Source organism: Ipomoea triloba, chromosome 7 (genome assembly GCF_003576645.1).
Source record: "Ipomoea triloba cultivar NCNSP0323 chromosome 7, ASM357664v1".
Lineage (NCBI taxonomy): Eukaryota > Viridiplantae > Streptophyta > Magnoliopsida > Solanales > Convolvulaceae > Ipomoea > Ipomoea triloba.
Window position 1 is genome coordinate 21246267 of NC_044922.1, and position 17472 is coordinate 21263738.

Sequence of the window (17472 nt, forward strand, 5' to 3'; positions counted from 1 at the left end):
CTTGAAGGAAATATGAGCAGGGTTTTGAGGGAGAAAACAGTGTGTTCGTGTGTTCTTGGTGTGCGCCTTTTTTAAACCTGCTGCTCACAACGAATATATAGTGAAGGATGAGATCATTGCATTAAATCTGGCATTTAATTCCCATTCGTAACCTCCACCCACTAGCAACCTATTTACACCCACTACTAATCCATTTAATCAAGAAATAAACTCTGAAATAATGATTGGAATTAATCATATTAATTCCGTAAAATTAAGAGTCATTTCTGAACGAATCCAGTAGGTGAACGGTCACAATCGAGAGGGCACCAGAGTCGCGGGTGCGTACCTTCGAGACATAGTTCGTGCCGCGAGACGTCGAGAAGTGCTAGCTTCGAGACATCGCACTGCAGCGAGACATCAAATTGGTCCGCGACGAGACGTCGAGAAGTGCTAGCTTCGAGACATCGCACTGCAGCGAGACATCAAATTGGTCCGCGAGACATCGAACGCGCGCGCCGACCCGGGTTGCGCGATATGGCCCTCGTACGCGAGGACATTGGACTACCTCTCGAGAGGTCAGTTTATTAGATGTCTCGAACGAGAGATCAATTTGATCTCATTTATTTTCGGACGACATTCGTGCCCGCTGGTGCCGGCGCACACAAGTTCAAGCCTTTCGAACTCATTTTGGGATTTGATTTGCACCCCCCCCCCCCTGCGCGCGAGAGAGACCCTCTATGACATACAAGTCAATTAGCCTTAAAAAACTTCTTGTATTTATAGTGGTGCAAATATTCATTCCCAACCAATGTGGGACAAAGCTACATAAGCTTTTCCACACTTGAATTCCATCTCAAATGGGTCTACTTTGAGAATCAATTTCTCATTCATCCATTATCCATTTTGAGCGTATAATATATCGATCTCTTCGTCTAAGAACGAAGAACCCGAATCCACTTTGACCCGACCCAAAATCGGTAGTGGACCCATCTATATTTATACCACAAAATGGCCACTTAAAATGCCATTTTTAGTGCAATTTTCCAACACTTGATGGCATTAGCTCATGAGTCATGCCTAAAGACATAGCTTGAAATGAAAGACTTGGGAAACCCAAGTATTATCTCGACCTATAAATCAAGTATTTCCCTGAAGAAATTTTACACACCAGTTAGCCTACATTTAAAAACATATTGAAGATGTTTTATATTATATGGATAGATATTATGTTCTTATCATACTAATGGTTACCTAATAATCTCTTAAGTAGATAAGGAACCATTTGGATTCAAAGAGTATAATGAGGATACCTTATAACCAGAAGTCCATTTCTTCATTATCGTTGGAACAACACTTTAGGACCAGAAGTTCTATAATCCTAACAATCCTGATATTTGCGATTAAATTGCTTATAACATTTAGTGCTCCTCCTACCATGAATATTATAATAGTGTTAATCATATCCTCAAGTATCTTCAAGTAACAAAAGATTTTGGTATTTATGCGATAGACCAATATATGATTTTTAATAGGCTACTTGGGTATTGGCTATTTTGTTTGATCTATCACTATGATGTCAAGTCCCAAATTGATTATACTTGATTTTATCTCCAATGCCCCATATGATGACAGTAAAGATTGTGTTGCACAAACTCATAAATGAGTATATTTAAGAATATTTGCCAAAATATAGTGTCAATATTCAACCTGACGTGAGCTCCAAAAGAGTCACAATATTATTATACAAAATGTTCATTATAGTGACAATCTAGAAGATTGCCACCAAATTTCTTTCCTACACTTATATTTATAAATGTTTTTATTATATTAGAATGTGTAGGCTTTGAAAATTGTTATCTTTAGGGGAGTGTCATTTACTTGAATCAATTTTGAAGTTTGGGTTTAGAAGATCAACAGGTGGTGGGTTCGAGCCTCAGTGGAGGCAATACTGACTCTTGTGCTTCAATAGGTTGAGAAAGTAGTTATGAACAGATACTGCATTGTAATAGAGTTAGTAGTATTCAAAAAAAAAAAAAAAAGAAGATCAACAGTTGTACACTTTTCCCTTTAATTGAGCTTTGTTATACTTTTCTTAATTAAAGGTTTTTTTTTTAACGAGATAGCTAGTGCACCACATGAATACACATCTATTATGCACTCTTTTCCTTACTAGGTTTTTTTTCATTGGATTTTTCTAATGAGGTTTTAACGAGACATGAGTATGATATAGTAATGTCCAAGAGGGAGTATTGTAAATAATTATATGTGGACATTACTAGAGAAATTATATTATGATAATGTATCTTCATCCTTTATAGATTTATAGTTATACTATAACTCTGTAAATCTTGTATAGTTGTATATATTGATTGAAGGATGAATAATAAAGATTGATGCTTCTCTCTTGTCTTTTTTCTCTAATTTACTGTATATTGTTATATCTGTTCGCACAAGAATACACCCAATTAATTTCACAATATTATTATTTTTTAAAAAAAATACGATTGAATTCGATATTGTAATTAAAAATGATAAAGAAAGGATACATCTGTTCCCAACTTAATTTTTTATGATGTTTCTATCCGACATGTTATAGATTTATAGTTCCCAGATGTTGAATTTATTTCATGTGATCTCTAAATTATTGAATGTATTTTAAACAATTTTAAAAAAATTTATTGCATTGGCCTAAACTAGATAAAGTTTCCTGCAAACATATACAAATTCTGAAAAATGCAAAAACCTTACAACCGAATAGAAACACACCACATGTGAGCCAAGGAGGCCCCACAACAGCACATAATATAGAATATACCAATATACCATATCGGTTATAAGTTATATATATATATCACTATAGGGTGGTAACGGTTTGGTTTAATTGAAAGTTTAACCTTTGAATTATGTATTGTGCAAATTACAGCCCGTTTGGTTCGCTGGAAAATATTTGAAGAAAATGAAATTAAAATTTCATGGAAAATAAATTACCAGGAAAATAGATTCCATTGTTTGGTTTGTGGAAAAGAAATTACTGGGAATATGAATTCCGTTGTTTGGTTGTATTTGAAATGGTAAGGAATTATGAATATAAAAACCAATATGCTCTTAACAATTAATAGTGATAATATATTACTCCCTCTGTCCCATTGTACGTGTCTTACTTTCTTTTTTTGTTTGTCCCAAAATAATGTCCTCTTTCCAAAATTGAAAATAACTATAGTTCTACATTTACCTATTTACCCTTTTGACTTTTTCAAATTTCTAGACAATGGATGGGGTAAGTACAATTGTACTTTGTACAAATGACACCTACTTTTGAAGGGCAAAATTGGAAAGTTAGTAACATTTATTTTGTTGCATTAAAAACAGTGCAAAAAACAAATGAAACAAACAATTAGGGACGGATGGAGTATATTATTATTGATGGAGGTAAAATAGTTCAATTGTTCAATACTTTCTTCCCAAACCCATTGAAAAACAAAATACCACCTTCTAACTAAGAATTTGTTTTCCTTCACTTTTGGGAACTCAAGTTCCAATTTAAACATTTTTCATCCAACCAAACAACTGAAAAATACATTTTCCTCCACTTCATAAAAAATCTTTTCCATCCAACCAAACACTTCCTTATTGTTCCAATAACTCCTCTTTGAAGATGAACCACTCCCCCTCTCTCTCGCTTTTTCTCACGTCCACCTGACTATGCATTGTACTAAGAACTCCAAATGATTGATATGGTTGCTCTTAGGATAAATGAAAATTCACTTTTCAGCACAAAATATTGTTAGGCCATTTGTCACGTCTGGAGCCGTTAGTCACAACATAAAAGTCATATTGCTTTCGATCATCAATACTAATCAGGTTGTCCAACCTACATTTAATTCTCTGATATCTTGTATAAATATTTAAATAATTCTTTCTTCTCAAATGGTTGAATATCCAACCTCAAAGGCTCCAACGCCTCGACTCGACAAAGCATCTTAGATGATGTAAATTGTGGTAACTTAACTGAACACAGAGGCTAGACTTTTGCTTACTACGCACAAGGTGCGCCCTTCACTTTGAGATGTTGCTCCCACACTGCCACTAGTAACACTTGATCCTTGGTATTTAATTTCTTTTCAAACTTCACATATGTTACCAACTGAACTGCCTATGCGGATAATATTTAAATAATTCTTACCTTTATGGATAGCTCTATTGGTTTATAGGTGAAAGAGTATAAGTAAGAACACAGAATTAGCCTTGACAGTCATATGTAGGTTCTGTTTGGTAGAGCTTATTTAGAAGTTTATAGCTTATTTTAAGCTACTAATAATCTATAAGCTCTGTTTGATAATATTCCTAAAATAAGCTAGTAGTTTAAAATAAGAGCTTATCTTGAAATGATACCTTAAGTAGCATTTCAAAAATAAGCTAATAGTTTCGTAACTTTTTTTCCATCTTTATCATTATTATTTTAATTAAATGACACCTTTTACCCCTCCCAATTAAAACCATATTGGTCTTTTCTCTTCTCCTATATTATTATTATTATTATTATTATTATTATTATTTAAGATTGATTATCTATTATATATATATATATATATATATATATATATATATATATATATATATATATATGATCGCGTCCAGGTGCGTACGGGTCGCCCAGGAGAGAACTGCGAACGAACCGCAACGCGCCACGTGTCCAGGATGTAGTTGCACCTAATGTTATAAATAGGTGCACATAATCTTATAACTAGGTGCACCACGATGCATAAATGCTAACAAGGTAAATTACTTGCACTTGTAAGTGAAAATAGGTGCAAAAAATATATTACAAGTGCAAGTAAATTGTACACTGAGATTCAATACTAAGTGCACCTAATGTTATAACTAAGTAAACCTAATGTTATAATTAGGTGCACCTAGGTTGCACCCAAGTGCATGAATATTAACAAGGTAAATTACTTGCACTTGTAAGTGAAAATAGGTGCAAAAATATGTGCACTTATAGCACAATTAATTGCACCAAAGTTCGAATTATTTAAGAAAATGTCATCGCGTCGTTTTTTTAAATTACATCTTATTCGTTGATCTGGACACGTGCACGGCTGTGAAGCGTTCTCATTTCCTTCTTGGGCGGCAGTTCGCATGGGAGTGCGCCCATATATATATATATATATATATATATATATATATATATATGATTGTAAACAAACCTATTTAAATTTAAAATTATTTAAATCTTATGAAAATGTCATTTTTAATCTTTTTACATTTATCATATTATCAAAAAAACTAATTTTACCAAATAGTTTTAACATAATTGACTAGAAGCCAAGTACATTGTGCTTAGATGGTAGAATAGTAGCTTTCTCATATGGAGGTCATGAATTCAAACCTCAATGGAGGTAATACTAACTCTTATGTGCTAAGCTACATTTTTAGATAGGTTTGCCAAACATAGCCGTATGAGAGTTTCATCTTCTTGTGCCTCTACAATCCTATTAAGTCGTGGCATGATGGTTTTGGGGTGAGGGATTTCGTTTTTTGTGTACATTTAAACAATTCTTCTTTGCCAAAGACCTTGTGGTCGGTCTATTGGCACCCGGTTGCACCCCCACATGGTAGGGGTGGGTCCAAGCCTCAGTGGAGGCGATATTGACTCTTTGTGCTTCATTTGGTTGAAAAAGTAGTTATGAACAGATACTATATTGTAAGTTGTAATAGAAGCAATAGTACTCAAAAAAAAAAAAAACAATTCTTCCTTCTTACAAATAGGGTCAAGGGATTTGCTCATAAATGCATACATACATCAGAAGTAACTACAAGTTTTCTTGTCACCCAAAATTAAACAATTTTTCCTTACAAAGATACACTGGTTTACGATATGAATTTTAACAAATTTAGCCTTTGTTCTATTATTTTTTTGTCAGACTATGGTTTCCTGAGCAAGGTAAAATATTGTGTAGACCATGATCCACATATCTGTATGGACATAAATGTAATATACATTTTTAATATACTAAAATTACATTATTTGTGTCCTGAATGTACATTCTTTAATAATATATAAAAAAATCATGTACTTTTAAATAATGTACTTTATGTATACAAATAATGCACTTTTAATATATTAAAAATGTACTTTTTATTTATGGTTCATACAAATGTATGGACCATAGTCCATGGAATAATGATTGTCTGAGCAAGTCCTAACTGTAGGAGGCAACTTTAAGCCCGTACCATACTCAGACCAATCCCATTCACACTGGACCGGCCCAACCAGCCCAATTAAGAGGTAAATTGCTGGTTATATTATTCCTTTGTTCTATTATTTATACTCAGTATTTCTACCTAAACAGTCATAAAAATAAAATTACAACCACTTCCAGTCATTTTTTCTCTTGTAATATATTATTTGTATACAAAACTAAACTAGTACTATGAACTTGATAAACTATTCAATATTTATTGACTCTTTAAAATAAAAAATAAAAATAATATTTAAACATAAAATACAAGTGAAAAAAATTAATGTCTCAAGGAATAAGAATAAAAACTTTTACATTCCAACATTTTTCTTAGTCGAGTTAGTCGTATATGATTTTTCTAGTGTGATTTACTTCTCGTGTGTGATTTGCAAGTTACTTCACATGAGTAGAATTTACCCAGTGTACACCTCAATCAGATTGTGACTGTGGATTTCATTCGTCACCAAAAAATAAAATTACATTCCATAATGTTGTTTGGTACTATTACATAATAATATTTTTAATCACTCGATAACAAGATTTTTTTTATAAATAATTTTTTAATTTCACACTTTTTTTATTTAATTATTTTGGGTGATGAGAAAAACCCATAACTATTTCATATGAGTATGCATTGAGTAAACCCGCTCTGGTGTAGCATCCCACAAACTAGACAAGAAAAATAAATCGCACTAGGAAGACTCTATGTGACTGATTCGATCAAGAAAATTTTGACAAAAATCAAATTCATGACTTTCAAGTATGTGAATTATGTGCTTCACTCACATGGTTATCTTTTTCGGGGCAAACCCTTCGTTAAGAATCAAGCTCCGTCTTTAAATTTGTTCCATATATGTGTAGGCATTGAAATTTTTATGGAATAAAACAGGTCGATGCTATTGAACTTTAGACTTGAATTTAAAGAAATCGGAATCCAAATAAATGTTACCAAATCATTTGAGTTGATTAGTTGAATGGGTCATTTGTTATTCAATTACGTGCTCAGATGGATTATTTAGATTACATGTAAATTGAAAGGATACAGTTGTTTTTAGCGGATTACATTCCATGTAACATCATTCTTTTCCAAAATTCAAATGAACTGTCAGGGATGACAACTTTTTTTTTTATATTGAATGTTAAGGAAATCTGTCGTCACTAGTTGAGGGTATGTACAAAGTAAATTTTATATTTATATAATAGTATGTAAATGATATATGAGAGATAAACTACATTAAAAATATCATGTACAATGGACTCAATTAAAAGTGTGTTCGCAAGTAAGGTGACAACTTGATTTTGAATTTTGGATTGAAGATTTTAAATAAGATTATTGTGGATGAATTTGGACTTAATTTAAAGTGATATGTATTAATATTACGAATTTGGACACTGTAATGTCCTGGTACATTTTTAATAAATTATACTATACTATATATTAATATGTGAATAATATCAAGGAATTTTAAGTATACAGTTATATATATATATATATATATATATATATATATATATATATACACACACACTAATAAGAGCCAAAGAGAGTTAGGCCTAAAATGAGTAGAAAAAATGACGGTCAAATTATTTAATCAAATGGATGGTTCAGATGAATTATTTAATCAAATAGACGGTTAAGATAATTCAGATTAATATTATTAATAGAGATTACCTAATTTAACCTTACTTTTATAATTATCCGTTAAGTTTTCCGTTAAATATTCTCTTCTCCGTTAATATTCCGTTAACTTTTAACTTACCCATTAATTTCTATAAGAAAGATCTTAGGTTCGAACCTCATCTCAATCAAATTTAACATAATTAAGTTTCTCACTCTATTTACTATTATTAAATTAAATAAAGGGGAAATCAACGTTTTAGTCCCTCAAATGTTGCCAAACTGTCAATGTTGCCCTTTAACTCGTTAATCATCGATTTAGTCCCTGAAAATAGTTGTTTTTAGTCAGATAACTCCATCCGGTCATATTTCGGCGAACACTCCGATTTAGCAAGGGTAAATTAGTCTTTTCCTTTCTTCAATCCTCCCTCCCTCTTTTTGTTCCAGCATCTTTCTCTGCCTAGCTCCAAGGAAATTGACGGCTCTGGAAATTAAAGATCTCAGAAGAGACATTCTTGATTTTTCGCCATCGCCACCGATTTGGAACCTTTTGGATCTCTGCCTTTTCCAGAAGATGAATAGCTTGATGTGGAGATGGAATAGGGGAGTAGCAGAGAGAGAAGCAAACGACGTCGTACTGACCGCGTCTTCGTCATCCTCCGTCAGCGAATCATCGAGCGCGAAATGGATGTGGAAATACCGACCAAGGATGTTGCGGGACCAAGTAAGGGCAAATAGACCCAACTCAGTATGCTAACGAGAGGTAGCCAGCGTGGGAGCAGCGGGAAGCTGTGGTGCCACCTTCGAAGACCGATTTCTGCCGCCTAATGCGGCGAAGGAGCCATTGGGGCGAACACAAGAAGGAGAAGGGAAAGGAGAAGAGTGGTGTTGCTTTGCTAACATCTTCAAATCAAAATGAGAGATGTAATGTGAGGAGAATGAGGGTTTATATGGGTCAGTGAAGAATAGTCTCTGGGAGCTCTGTACCTGCGAAAGGAGAAATGAAAAAGAAAGAAGAAAAAGATGACTACCCAGTCCCAGGGCAAGCCTCTCCACTCTCCAACTAGTTTTATACTTAGAACCCAAATCATTTCCAAAGTCCAAATCACACCCATAGTTTACAGAAACGAAAAAGTTCAAATCTTTTTTAGATGGTTATTCCCATCGCAGTCCACCACCCACATTCACCATTCTTTTTCCTTGTTTTTGCAAACCACAAACAAATGTACAAAGGCAATTTGTCCACCATAAAGCATAAAGAAATTTGCCCATGGCTACCAATCAGCAGATTTCAATTTATGTGAAAATTTTACACAAATCTTGATGGAAAGAGTGGCGAAGATGCCGGTGACGGAGAGAGAGGGAGGGATTGAGGGTGGCATGGGCGGCGGCGATCGATGGGATCTCCCACGGTGAATTACTTCTCCAGTCTCCAACCGCTGACATCCTTAGCATTTCATCTCCTCCTCCTTCACTGTGTATATATGTATGTGTGCAGATTTGTGTGTGGTGGTGGTTTGACCATTTCGATTGGAGATTTGGAGTTCCCTTAGCTTATTGGCGAAGACAGAAAGAGGGAGGGAGGATTGAAGAAAGGAAAAGACTAATTTACCCTTGCTAAATCGGAGTGTTCGCCGGAATATGACCGGATGGAGTTATCTGACTAAAAACAATTATTTTCAGGGACTAAATCGATGATTAACGAGTTAAAGGGCAACATTGACAGTTTGGCAACATTTGAGGGACTAAAACGTTGATTTCCCCTTAAATAAATTAGTAGCTACAACAAAAAATGATACATATGTATTTCTTTAATTTAGAATTATGTGTCTACAATACCTTTATTTGAAAAAATTATTCATTATCAAAAAAATAAATTAAATAAGAGAAATAATTTCATTAGTTTTATTGTCTTTATTTTCTCTCATGCAAAGATTCTTTACATTCAAATTTATCAATTGATATTCATTACATTGTCCATTATCTTATTTTTACAATATCTTGTAATTAAATATCAAAGTTATAATACAAAATAATGTTATATATTTATTTACCAAGTATTTTATTAATACTAAAAAAAATTTTAATAATTTGAAGTAGTTAATTATATTAACTACTTGGGGATTGGTTGACAAAGAGAGTACTCAAATAACCCAACAAATTGAAGCGGAATCGCTCTATTTTACTCTTATTGAATTAAATAAATTAGTAGTTTCACCAAAAATGATACATATGTATTTCTTTAATACCATGAAAAAATAAAAAAGAATAGTTTGAAACCAATCATATTAACTACTTGGGGGATTTGTTGACAATGAAAGTACTCAAATAACCCATTACCAAGCAAATTGAAGCGATAAACTACCTTTTAATATCTTTGGAATATATAATATTTTAAATTTTCAAATTTTTATTAATTTATTTAATCTGTTTTCTTAAACTAGGGATTTCTTTATCCACAATAGCTCATTAAACAATAATGGTTAAACCAAATGAACCCCAAGCAGAACACCTAAAGGAAAGTCCATAGCTCCTATATCATAATCTCATTGCATGGCGTTGTCATCTATGCTACCAACAATAATCGAATTGCAAATAAACACTACCAACAAAAAGGAAGAGAACAAATAGTAAAGATGAAGACAATGACAATGTTACTCAAAAGAGAATTAAGAACACTTAGAAAAATTCAAATGAAAAGTAGTATTTATTTAGACTATCATTTTTAGACCAAATATTTAGACTATCGATTTTTACAAGGTTGCAAACATTTATTTTAGTAATAATTATAATGAATTTTCTATATTATATTGGATTCATATACTTTAAGTTAGATATTTAAATAAAAAAATTCAACATTCAATTACCCATGTATAAACTTCTCCTATATAATCTTGCATTGATATACTTTCAAATATTTATTTAAATATAAACATTGGGCATTAATCCATACGCGCAATGCGCGTATAAAACTAGTATATATATAAGTGAGAGCTAATCTCAATCATTTATCATGGTTCATTAATAATTGAAGATTTTAGTAAAAAAGAAAATGAAAACAATTTTATAATTGTATTGCATTATTTATATATTGTTCCCACCCCTGGTTTCCTACTTTTCATTGCCTTCAACAGTTTATCAACTCAAAGGATGGATTAGATCACTTCTTATTTTTTTATCATTTGTTCTCACCATATATTTTTTATATATAATAATGAATTGGGTTTAAATTTTAGAGGTAAATTAAACTTATTTAAATTATATTTATGAATATGTTTTTTTTTTTAAAAATGGTTGTTGGTTGGTGGCAATAACTTATATTTTTAACATGATATGATAAGTTATCCAGAGGATCACACCTAGCTGTAAATAAAAATAAAAATGATTTTTCCAATGATAAAATTTTGAATTATGTAAGAATGGGCTAGATGAATCATTTGTATATAGAATTTATATGTTTTAAAATAATGTGAATTGTAGATGTTTGTTTTAAGCAGTCCTTATACTGAAGACATGGGTCATGGTTGATACTACAGTTGTGTTGAACTGATACTGCAGTTGTGTTGAAAGGATACTGTAGTTGTGTGGAAAGGGAACTGTAGTTGCGTGGAACAGAGGCCGTGTCATCCATCTGGAACTGTAGTTGTGTTGAACGAATACTGCAGTTGTGTTGAAAAGATACTGCAGTTGCACGAAACAGAGGTCATTCATCAGTTCAACACAACCGCAGTATCCGTTCAACACAACTGCAGTATCAGTTATGATCATGGTCCACAATATAATTTGCGTATTTTAAGTTAGAGAGACAAATATGTCCGAAGCTCTTTCTACGGAGGGATTCAACTTCAACTATACGGAGGGATTCAACTTCAACTAAGAGCCAAATACTACTGAGTATTGATTAATGCCACCAATGGTTTTTTAAGTCCAAAAAAAGAAAATAAATAAATAAATAAAAAGGAGTATTTAAATGGATAAATCTCAAAGAAGCGATGAAAGGTCGCCGCGTAAAGTGGTTGTGGCGCCTATAAATACGTGGCCTCAGCTATAGAAGCGGTACACTCGCAAATGAAAGAGTGAGTCTAAGAGCAGAGCGTGGCCTGTCAACTTTGGCAACGTGTTCTTCTCTCCCAATTCTCTGCAACAAACCCTCTCTCTCTCTCTCTCTCTCTCCACTCTGCTCTGTGGACTTTCTTTCTCATCTCTTTCTCCCTTTTCTTCTCTTCCCACTTTTCCTCTCTACTCTCTAGTCTCACTAGTCTTTTTGCCTTTAGATAAAGCCATGTGTGGAATCTTGGCTGTTCTGGGTTGCTCTGATGATTCCCAGGCCAAAAGAGTTCGCGTTCTCGAGCTCTCTCGCAGGCAATTTTCTTCATTTCAAATATTTCTCATGCTCTCTCTTATTTATATATGCATGCTTCCGCTCTTTCTCTTTTCGTTTCTTCATTTTCCCCATAAGTCTCCATCTTGTCAGGATTCCAAAACTTCCTTCAAATTTGGTATAACTAAAACAGAATTATGTAGAAATCGAAACTTGTTGGTTTTGTGCTATGTTTTTCCACCACGAAACAGGAAATTCTCTCTGGACGAGATTTCCGCTTATTATCTTCATTTAATGTAAATAATTTGGTTGAATATAAGTATAAAAGTGGGATGAATCTCATTCTGTAAGACAAAATTGATGAGATAACAGGGGAAGAACTATATAATGTGAAGTTGCTGACTTGCTATTCTATAGCATATTAATTTGTTTGTTTCTTTTAAGTAATTGATGCATTTGTGGGCCAACACACCTTTAATCATCGCTTGGAAATTATTAATTTAGGCTACTTGATTTCAACTTTATAATAGTATTGATTTGAAGAGTTCTGCTGAAATCCCACCCTAAATTAGGCATCATATATATTTTTTTTTTGAGTACTACTGACTCCGACTCTGTTAGAATGTAGTATCTGTTCATAGCTACTTTCTCAACCTAATGAAGCACAAAGAGTCAACATAGCTACTTTCTCAACCTAATGAAGCACAAAGAGTCAACAGTTGTCTCCACTGAGGCCCGAACCTACTCCCATCATCTATGTGGGAGTGTTAACCGGGACACCGGATGCCACTAGACCACAAGGTCTTTGGCAATTAGGCATCATATATAATAATATTGCTAGTGCTTAGATTTTTGTTTCATTTTTATTTTTATTGTTAGTGTTATTGTTTTGATGAAACAGATTGAAGCACCGTGGTCCTGACTGGAGCGGGCTGTACCAACATGGGGACTGTTACTTGGCACACCAGAGGCTGGCAATCATTGATCCCGCCTCCGGTGATCAGCCTCTCTATAACGAGGACAAAACGATTGCTGTAACGGTGAGCTTAGACTTACTTTTAGTTGAGACAAATTGTATCTTTTAGTTGCTTCAATTGCTCCTTGATTTAGTACTAATTTGATAAAATACATACTGATGTTTGTAAGGGTCACGTGTGCCAAACTGTAGGTAAATGGAGAAATCTACAACCATGAGGAACTCAGGAAGCAGTTGCCTAACCACAAGTTTTGGACTGGGAGTGACTGTGATGTCATTGCACATCTCGTGAGTAGTCTCGTGTCATCATCACTAATAGCCTTAGAAAACATATTATGTTTAAACAAGACCAATCATTAATGTCCGATGACAAGTTTAGAAGCTCTTATAATTAAGAATAGGATACTTACCCGGCCTGTAAACTTTGATATCTTCTTCACCAGTATGAAGAACATGGAGAGAACTTTGTGGACATGCTGGATGGGATATTTTCCTTTGTTTTACTTGATACTCGCGACAACAGCTTCTTTGCTGCTCGTGATGCTATTGGGGTTACTTCCCTCTACATTGGATGGGGGCTTGATGGTAAACCTTTTAATTTTTAAATCGGTTGTTTGACAATCTTGAACCTAAGCTAAGCTGATTTTGTTTTGATGTTTTCTAGGCTCTGTCTGGATATCATCTGAGGGTTGTTTGACAATCTTGAACCTAAGCTAAGCTGATTTTGTTTTGATGTTTTCTAGGCTCTGTCTGGATATCATCTGAGCTAAAGGGTTTGAACGATGACTGTGAACATTTTGAGGTGTTCCCACCAGGGCACCTATATTCAAGCAAATCTGGTGGTCTCCGCAGGTGGTACAATCCTCCTTGGTTCTCTGAGGCTATTCCATCAACTCCTTATGACCCCATGGTTTTGAGGCGAGCCTTTGAAAACGTGAGTCGAGTCGAGTCTAGTCGTCTAATTTAATTATAGATTGATTGATGGGAAGCAATAGAGTTATTGTTTTGGATTAACGAGGTAAACCCCACTCCTCACTGTGTGAGTATGTGAGTAAAGTCCTCGCCCTGTGATCCTAGCCGGCAAAGGACCACAAGGAGGTAAACCAGCCTAGGTTACCCATAGCTGACCGGCTCAAACCCAAGGGCTTGAGGTTTGAACCCACGACCTCTCGGCTGCAAGTGTAACTCTCTTACTACTTGAGCTACCCTTACAGGCAATAGAGTTATTGTTTAGGCTACTACATGTTCTGATCATCGTGGAAATTGTTTCAGGCTGTGATTAAGAGGTTGATGACTGATGTGCCTTTCGGAGTTCTTCTTTCTGGAGGCCTCGATTCATCGTTAGTTGCTTCTATCACTTCTCGTTATTTGGCAGGCACAAAAGCTGCCAAGCAATGGGGAGCTCAGCTGCATTCTTTCTGTGTTGGCCTTGAGGTCAGTCAATCTTATATCTGGCTGAGTTGATAATATATGTATATATTCTTGCATACCCCTTTTAGTGCTGCATAATAACCAATTTCTCTTCTTGTTCTGGACAGGGCTCACCAGATCTGAAGGCTGCAAGAGAAGTTGCGGATTATTTGGGAACAGTTCACCACGAGTTTCACTTCACAGTTCAGGTATGCACACTAGTAGAGCAGAGGACTAATGTTTTGCCTTTTTCTTATTGGATCTTGGTGACCAGTAACTATGACTGACATGTTTGCAGGATGGAATTGATGCGATTGAGGATGTTATTTACCATATTGAGACTTATGATGTCACAACAATCAGGGCAAGCACTCCAATGTTCCTTATGTCGCGCAAGATTAAGGCACTCGGAGTGAAAATGGTCATATCTGGTGAAGGATCCGACGAGATTTTTGGTGGTTACTTGTACTTCCATAAGGCCCCCAACAAGGAAGAATTTCATCAAGAGACTTGTCGCAAAGTAATTTATATTTATATTTTCCCTGTGCTGCTCTGAGATAAGAACAAGTTAGCAAACTCATGATGTTTTCTATTTACGTGTAGATAAAAGCCCTTCACCAATATGATTGCTTGAGAGCCAATAAGGCAACATCTGCGTGGGGCTTAGAAGCTCGAGTCCCATTTTTGGACAAGGCATTCATCAATGCGGCCATGAGCATCGATCCTGAATGGAAGATGGTAAGCATTTTACTCGAATAATGTATGGTGACAACCAATTGAGGTGTACTTTCTCATCCTTCTCATTACTTTACAGATAAAACCCGAGGAAGGACGGATTGAGAAGTGGATTCTTAGAAGGGCCTTTGATGATGAGGAGCATCCCTATCTACCAAAGGTCTCCATTAACATCTTGCCCAATTTATCCACTCATTACTGAAGATTTTGTGTTTAATTCCACTGACATCCTCGGTTGTATTTCCCACAGCATATTCTGTACAGGCAGAAGGAGCAATTCAGCGACGGTGTAGGCTATAGCTGGATTGATGGACTCAAAGCCCACGCCGAACAGCATGTATGTATCCTTGCTTTGTTTCATAGTATCAAGAATGAAAATATAATGGGGTAACTCCAGACAAGATAGCTAAGGATACAAACTTATAACCCTAAGGTCACGAGTTCGAATCTCAACCTTTTTGATTTGAGCCAGCCAGTTATGGCTGGTTTACCTCCTTGTGATCCTTTGACTGCTAGGTCACTATCTCGGATAGTGGATGCGGGCTTTCCTCGTCACCCCCAAAAAGTTTGAGCCAGTCAGTTATGGCTGGTTTACCTCCTTGTGATCCTTTGACTGCTAGGTCACTATCTCGGATAGTGGATGCGGATTTTTCTCGTCACCCCCAAAAAGAATGAAATATAATGAATTGCTCAACAACCTAACTAGCTATCCTCAAAATTATTCACAGGTGACTGACAAGATGATGTTGAATGCTGCAAATATCTATCCTCACAACACCCCTACATCGAAAGAAGCATACTGTTATAGGATGATCTTTGAGAGGTTCTTCCCACAGGTAATTAATAACACACTCGTTCGTAATCAACTACTACTCATAAGCTCCAAGACTGTCACTCGAGAGTAAGTTTCCCGCCATTGTTTATCCCGCAGAACTCAGCCAGACTAACTGTTCCCGGGGGAGCGAGCGTGGCCTGCAGCACAGCAAAAGCCGTCGAGTGGGATGCTGCATGGTCCAAGAATCTTGATCCCTCGGGGAGGGCTGCCATCGGTGTACACAACTCCGCTTATAAGAACCAACCTCCTCCTACTGTTGCTGCTACTACTGCAAACATTATCGGGAACGTGCCTCGAATGATGGAAGTCTCTACTCCAGAGTTCACGATTCGGGGCTAATTTCATCTCATCTCTCTGCAAATTGAAGCTTCTCACTCTGTTTATGAGCTGTAGTAGAAGTAAGCAGTAGTGTGTCTTTTAGGCGCGGTGCTGAGTGGTATTATTAGGCTGTGTAAAACCATACAAGTATAAATAAGAGCCCTTCCTTGTGGTGGCTGGCCTATAGATCGATGTTATATTGATAGTAGAGTTGGTGATGTTGTAGAGGAGGAGGCTTGGAGAAGGTGTTGTGTGTGTAAGCTGTGTTTTCCGACTTTGTACTGTTTATCAAGGCTTTTCTGTTATGCTTTGTATGAAAAGTTTAACCTTGTTATTACTGCTTCTTCGTTATCATAAAAAACAAAAACTCTGCTACTACTCAAAACTCACATTAAGTGTTCCAAATACTCTAAATTCACTGCTCTCCTAAACGAAAAGAGCTTTAGGAAAGGGTTAGAGTGATTTGCTGCTTTGTAGAATTGTAGAAGGCTTCTTTTTCTTTTTTTTTTTAAACAACCGAAACAATTATATTAAGATTGTAAATGGTTCAAAAAGGCTAGAAATACATCAAACACTCAAAGTGCGATTGAGCGGTAGTAATTTCTATCTCTACGAATGAAGCAGACTTCACAACGACTAATGGAGCTAAATAGAAGTTTATAGACATCGGCAAAATCACACCAATATAGAGCTAACAAGAAACTTATAGGTATGGGAAAAATAACACCAATCCACGAGATTGCTTCGCAAATCGCCAAGGCTGGCGCAATGTTTGGATTTTGTATGCTTTGAAGTGGTCCATTTGTTGCTGCTTTGAACACTACCAAGAAGAGCCAAATTAAAATCGTCCAATTGTTTAAAACTGAGTCTCCTAAAATTTTTAACATAGCACATTTTGTTCTAAGATAACTAGTGAATACCTCCTATCATACCTTCACAGACCCTTTTTGATAGGGGAAGATACTCATAGAAAATGTATGCAGGACTTGAGCCACACAAAAAAAAAAAAAAAAAAAAAAAAAAAAAAAAAAAAAA

At 35.2% G+C, this 17472-nt stretch overlaps 1 protein-coding gene across 1 annotated transcript; it reads left to right on the forward strand.

Moving 5' to 3' along the window:
- Positions 1-11888: 11888 nt before the first annotated feature.
- LOC116025151 (asparagine synthetase [glutamine-hydrolyzing]) lies at positions 11889-16774 on the forward strand. Its single transcript, XM_031266264.1, has 13 exons — positions 11889-12204; positions 13065-13203; positions 13332-13427; positions 13583-13724; positions 13883-14073; positions 14412-14573; positions 14678-14758; positions 14848-15069; positions 15153-15287; positions 15364-15444; positions 15535-15621; positions 16013-16120; positions 16216-16774. Exons 1-13 carry the CDS (start codon positions 12125-12127, stop codon positions 16456-16458), a joined length of 1767 nt encoding a protein of 588 aa, XP_031122124.1. The 5' UTR covers positions 11889-12124; the 3' UTR covers positions 16459-16774.
- The last annotated feature ends 698 nt before the right edge of the window (positions 16775-17472 follow it).

Excerpts from the sequence above, each read along its gene's own strand:
- LOC116025151 (XM_031266264.1), top strand. The coding sequence starts at position 12,125 with ATGTGTGGAATCTTGGCTGTTCTGGGTTGCTCTGATGATTCCCAGGCC. Across the intron at positions 14,074-14,411 it reads TGAGGCGAGCCTTTGAAAAC|GCTGTGATTAAGAGGTTGAT; the intron begins GTGAGTCGAGTC and ends AAATTGTTTCAG. Across the intron at positions 14,759-14,847 it reads AGTTTCACTTCACAGTTCAG|GATGGAATTGATGCGATTGA; the intron begins GTATGCACACTA and ends ACATGTTTGCAG.